The 6348-nt window shown below is 44.1% G+C and overlaps 1 protein-coding gene across 4 annotated transcripts in view; it reads left to right on the top strand.

The window, feature by feature from the left end:
* Window positions 1-5591, top strand: part of tpst1 (tyrosylprotein sulfotransferase 1) — a 75685-nt gene extending 70094 nt beyond the window's left edge. For 3 of the 4 annotated variants that reach the window (XM_076892103.1, XM_076892102.1, XM_004537964.3), the window contains exons 4-6: window positions 3797-3847; window positions 4361-4429; window positions 5128-5591. In XM_076892103.1, the coding sequence (XP_076748218.1) occupies window positions 3797-3847; window positions 4361-4396 (87 nt within the window). In that variant the 3' untranslated portion in view covers window positions 4397-4429; window positions 5128-5591. The remainder of the gene's footprint in view (window positions 1-3796; window positions 3848-4360; window positions 4430-5127) is intronic. The other variant, XM_012917310.3, reaches the window with a different exon arrangement.
* Window positions 5592-6348: the final 757 nt, after the last annotated feature.

Raw genomic sequence — 6348 nt, 5'->3', positions numbered from 1 at the left:
GCTGAGGCGGAACCGCTGCAGGCTCTAGTTTGGCACTACCACACCGGGCCGGCCTGCTGCTTGTACCAGCAGGCGGCTTGGCTGACCCGACCGTGTTAGTCCCTCCCTGACTTGGCTCAGCCCAACTCTGAGGTGAGCTGCCAAGGGTTTCTAGGGTTTTTGTTCAACCGTACACACCTTTTTGTTTGGGGTTTATTTGTTCACTGCAGCAACCAGAAATGCTCGACTGTGTTTTTGTTTCATGCAAAACTGATGCAATGCAGATCTTTTAAAACTATGCAGAAGTGAGTTACAGTAAGTGGATAGAAATACGACTAGTTACAGTGGACCTCTGGAACAAACTGCCCACTGACCCGAGGTCAACTGTCCATCAGGCTTACACCGAATAACTGTGTGCGTGCGTGTGCATGTGCGCTGTACATGGTCATTATTTAAAAAAAAAAAAAAACTTGAATGAGTCTACATGGGTTTTTATGTTATGTTTTGTGATAAGCATATTGAGTTTATGTGTAATAAATAAATGAAGATTAACAAAACATCTCAAAGTGCTACAAAAAGTGATCTGTATAGTTGAGACAATGAGTGAATTCATTGATGACTCAACAGAAAGCTATTTGGCTGTAATTATAAATGCACAGCTGGCTTTTCTCATGCTGCTGCATCACAAATGTGTAAATGTTCACAAAATAAACCACATTTGAGAGAAGAAAGTCATTATGAGAGTGTTAGCTGAGAACATGAAGGTGCTGCTTAGGCCAAAAAGCTCCATCTTATATGTAGTCCAATTATCTCTGTAGTCTTGACTCGAAGGAAAGAATGGATTTGTTCACAGTGAGTGCTTCTGGATTTCTCACTGACGTTCTGGTATTTCTTAAAGTGAGGATGGCTCCTCTTCTAGACACCATGCAAACCTGCATCAGTGGTTTGGCAGGCCAGCAGCAGCATTGACAGCACAATGACACTATCCAGTCATTAAATCTGACGTCACTAGCCGTGTCTGCGCCTAAACTCCGCTGCAGGTCCATATATCAAACGATCACTATGGTATTACTGAGAGTTGAAAAACTGTCTAAAGTCTTTCATCTTTAATAAAATGATCAGCGTTCTGCTCTACCAGGTGTAACAATTGAGTTTAACATCCAGGCATCCATGAAAACGGAATTTATGACATTTAACAGAGTTAGAAGTTAGCAGGGAGTTAGCTCGCTAGCTTCTATCTAAATACAATATAGCATGTCCTGACTGCGGGGTTTTGGAAACAAATTCAAACGTACAGCTCTGCTATCACTTCCAGCATAAATGAAGACAGAAAACTAAACAGCAGTGACGTTTGTAGGGTTACTGAAGTTGGGCTAGCTGGTATATAATGATGTGCTAGGTGACCGCTAGCGACACAGCTATGTTAGCACAATATAAACAAGCTAACTTTTTTTCCACTCGATAAAAGTTAACGTGAGTGTTCTCGGTGGTCAGGAACAAATGTAATCGCATGGCAGGATGCTGTAAAAGGACCAAACTTCAGCCAGGAGAACAACTGAGATAATCCATCCACAATACGAGGTTAGTCATTCATGTACTGCTGCATGGGCTGGGCTGTAGTTACATCCTAAGGTTTTAAAAACTGAGCTTAAATAAATGATTAGCGGTAATAAAAGCCGAGGGAGGTCAACAGTGATCACTGACTGTTTTAGGAGCTTTTTGAGATTAAATAGAAGAAAATACAAAACATTAAACATGTTAATAACACAAAAGCCATATTAAACGCAGACTACTTTAGACCCGGAAGTAGGATTCGTCGCGTCATCACTGAACGACCGGATTGTTTAGCTCCCTTTGGATTATATGCAGTATGGACACAGACTTGGTAACAGATATCTGTTATCAGGGAAGATTTGAGGGGAAGGCGAAACTCTTTGTGACCGTGATGGATGCTGGAGCGTGGCCTGTATTAGCAGACGTTGTTTGTCTGTCTGAATAGAACAGAAGGTAAATCTTTCCCAGTCTGAATATTCCTCCTTCCATGAGCATTTGAACACATCCTTGTGAGGTAATGGACCTGCAAATCATAGTCTGCTGCACAAAAACAAGCTGGCTTCTTCCTACATCGACCCCATCGTGCAGGCATGTCGCCTGGTCTTTGTTCCATCTCCTCACCGAAGGACAGATTGATCTAGACGTTATATCTGTACACATCTTAATTATACATCCTTTGGATTTACTGCGTGTGCATTCTGGTGTGTCCTGATGTAGAACATGCTCCACCTCCCCTGCACGTGCTCTGTCTCCGTCTGAGCAGAAGGCTCGGACTGGCTCGGAGCAGTCTGGCCTGGAGCCTCTGAGCGCCGACAGAGCTGCAAAATGGCACCCGGGAGGAAATCAGAAACATGCACTCGCCTCTCTGTCTCTGCCTTGGGAAGTAATGTCGGATTACACTCCCCCTTTGGCCCTGCCTCAATTTCAGACTAACACGCAAGCAAGCATGAAGGCACGCAGGGGGATTAAGGAGGGAGTTTGTGTTTTGGGGGAACGTTTGAATCAGTGAATTCCAGAATGTTGAGCACAGGACTTTTAAACTCGAGCACAGACTCAATCAAATACTTTTCATTGATACTGAATCACTTTTTTTTCATTGGCAATGGGGAAGCTCCCATTTTCCTACATAAAGCCTCAGATTTGGCTTTGCTGCCTTTTGATGTTGCCGTGAGGATAGAAGTGCAAAAACAGTCAAATACTGCAGCAAAGCACTGTTGGCTGAGATTACTTCCTGTAACTCTGAAACTATTCCACCAACATCTATACGAATGGATAGGTACCACTTTAAGATGGCATGATAATGAGACAGATGGAGGCGATGCTTGAACTCCTGCTGTATGTTATGTAAATGTCTGTGTGTGTGTCACAGACTAAATCTGCTCTGTTAGACACAGATCCGGGGACTCTGGATGCCATTCGAGCTTTGTCATATGACACATTAGATATCAGAAGATCGATACATGATTGACGTGGTCACCAACAACTGGTGTGCCAAAAACATATCCGCCTCGCCGCTACACCGCCAGCTGCACTACGTTGATGCAGAGCAGGATGGATCCATGCTACCACGTCAACACACAGCGGCTCATGGAAAGCTGACTTTACTAGAGCTGGAGTCAGAGATGGGCACAGCTCTGCTTAAAGACATTGGGACCGGAAGAGGTCGGACTTTGTCAACCGATGAGTCTTATTGTTGTTGGGCACTGGAGATGTAAACCATAGAGGAGGGACAAAATATTATAGCAATAACAGGATTGTTGTTTGCGTACAATCCAAATGCCGCATGTAGCTCTACGATGAAAGCCGAACTGGATTGAAGCATTTTAGTGAATCTTTGTATCATTTTCTGTCTCTTTGCTTCCTCCTGTTTCCTCTCGTCAGCTCCAGCATCCTTCCTTTATCTCCAGCTTTGAGGGAGAAGCTTAAAGCGCTCGTTTGTGAGAAATGTGATTTGTGTGTTTTTTATGGGACTACTGGAACACCCAGTGTCTATTCTGAGAATCCCACATGCACAGCAGAGGTATGCCCTACAGGCCACCCCCCTGCCTCCAGTTTGATCTGATGTTTTCATGGCAGCCTCCTGCTGTGGCTGGTTTTCAGAAACTCCCCCAGTCTCCCTCCCCCATCTCTTTCTGTCGGCTGAGTTTGAACTTAGGCAGGGATAATGCTATTTTACATTTTTAACATGTCACCATGGAAACCCGGATGCTGAACTGTGCAGCGCTGACTGTGAAGCTCTAAATGTGGCCCTTTGTTTTTCCAGGTCTATAAAGGTGAATTTCAGCTCCCAGATTTCCTAAAAGAACAGCCACAGGTACAGTAACCATCCTGCCTGTTGTTGAGCTTTTCCTCATTTTGTTCTCATACGAGTCGAACCATATGCAGCTCAGTGGACAGTCACGTGACAGGTTTCCATTTGCTCACAGTTAGTCATCTCCTCTTGAGTTTCTAGCCATCTAACAGCCTGATTTTCGGTTCCTGCTTCATGAATCCCCTCCTTTTTTTTTTTCTCCCCCCCTTTTTTTTCCTCCTTGTTTTTCGGTAGTCTTTCTTTACTGTGTCGTCTCTTGGTTTCAGAGCCTCACGTTGGCTGAAGAGCACCTCTGCCCCCTCCTGGCAGTTGCATTCATCTGTTTTCTGTTACAGAAGCTTTCAGTTGTCTTTTTTTCCAAACGCAATCAGTCTCTGTCTGTCGATCGCTGCGATCTGGCTTTCTGTCAGCATCTTCTCGGGGGTGTAGATGCAAACTTCTGCATTTCCCCCTCAAGCGCTTCATCACAGAGGAGCTGACGGTGAAACCTAACCTGCTTTCTGTTCATCCGTACAGATCCAGAAGGCTGCAGAGAGACCCAATCCCAGTTAGGAGCAGAGGCAGCGTGGGCACCAAAACACACAGGTACAGAAGCAAGTTTATTTCACAAATACACTTCCTGTTTAGCTACGTGTTTAAAAATGAGTCCATCAGGACTGCTGCTTACAGACATCGGTGAAATAAAGCAAGAGCTCCTATATCTACTTAAAATGATTACAGATATTAACACAGAGGCCAATATTTGCTGTAACCACGTCATAAGATATACTGCAGAAATCTGCTTTAATTAGTGTTGCAGCAATCCAATAATTATCAATAAGAATAGAAACAACTGAAAGTCTTGTTTTTGGTTCGCTTACAGAGTCTCACCGCCTCAATGCACTACACAGAATAAAGTTATCGTTTAATTTGACTGATGTTGTGATATTATCTTGTTTTTTCACTTGAACCTGTTCCCTGTGTGAGCTCATGGAAACCACACAAACCAGTTAGAGATGGGACGCTCCACACTGATGTTTAGATACAGTGTCAAGCTTATGAAGCGCATATGTTTGGAAACAGCATGAAATCACAACAACAGTTGTTTTATATTGTAAGGTAGACCCTACAATCAGCTGACCCCCTATGAGCAAGTGACAGTGGGAAGGAAAAACTGCCTTTTAACAGGAAGAACCCTCCGGCAGAACCAGGCTCAGGCGGGCCTGGTTCTCGATATAATTCCAGCAAACCTGCTAACGTGAGCTTTGCCCACCAGTAACGTGTGTGCTCTTGTTCTGGTACAGGACTCGCTGCAAAGGAACAGCGCATCGCCGATATCGTCTCAGTCATGTCACAGCCCTGTTCAGCTTTGGCACATCTCAAGTGTCACATGACCACAGCTGGGACACGCCCCCCCAATATATAAATATACACACACACACACAGGTGGGCTGCGACCACTCCTTGTCATCAGAAGTCTCGGCCTTCAGCATTGTACTGTACAAAAACATGGATGTCAGCGCCACTGAATGTCTGCTGGTCGTCGTCTCATGTCGCGTCATGCTCATCAGCTTGTAGAAATCATTTCTGGCCTTTTAGAGGAAAAGTATTTATGAATGGGGAAAATTAGCTTTTGGAAGATGCAATACCTATTTTGATGATGATTTCCTTTTTTTATTGTTTTTCATGCCGTTGTATTGTGCAATGTCATGGGTACTGATCAGTTTGACGTATCAACCGTGATAAAAGATGCTTTTTTTTAAACAAACCTTGTCTGTTTCTTGTGTATAATGATCCGAATACGGGAAGATGTGCTTACAAATACCCCGTGATCATCACAGTTTAATGAAACAACCAAACAAGCTCAGTGCTGCTATGAACATCAGTCTGGTACTTTCATGCTGCTTTTATACTCTGAACACTCGGAGCCTCATCCACCCACACCTGCATGGATGCATCGGGGAAACGCAGCTCGATCAGCTGGCCTTCTGCTCGCTAGGCGACCCGCTCTACTTCAGCTCTGAGCTTCGATCCTCTTCCCTTTTTATTTTTCTTCAAACAAGCGCTCATAACTAAAATAAGCATAACCATATTATTGTTTTCTGACCTGATTGTGTGAAATAATCTGAGGAGATTTGACTACTCTGTTAGGCCCACCTGTGCACCATGTGCTGCTGTAATTAAATCAGTTTAATGACAACAAAAGTAGTACTTTTACAAGAGTTGTACTGAAAAATATTAACTTGCCCCTAATATTTTGATCCAAGAAAAATAAGAGTGGAGCAAACTTGGTTTTTTGTTAGAGGCTTTAAGGCACGTTTGGGTCTCGTCATAGTTGCAGTGGTGCACCATTATTTAAAAAATGAATAAAGGGCAGGGATAGCTCAGTAGGTAGAGTGGTGCCCCATGATTGGATGGTCGGGGGTTCAAATCCACTGAACAGTACCCCCTGAGCAAGTTACTGTCCCAACACACTGCCCCCTGGGTGCTGGGTTGGTGGCTGCCCACTGCTTCACTGAGGGAAT

This window comes from Maylandia zebra, linkage group LG14 (genome assembly GCF_041146795.1).
Source record: "Maylandia zebra isolate NMK-2024a linkage group LG14, Mzebra_GT3a, whole genome shotgun sequence".
In the NCBI taxonomy this organism is placed as follows: domain Eukaryota; kingdom Metazoa; phylum Chordata; class Actinopteri; order Cichliformes; family Cichlidae; genus Maylandia; species Maylandia zebra.
Note: the sequence above shows the minus strand (reverse complement) of the source record. Positions and strands in the feature narration are given on the sequence as shown.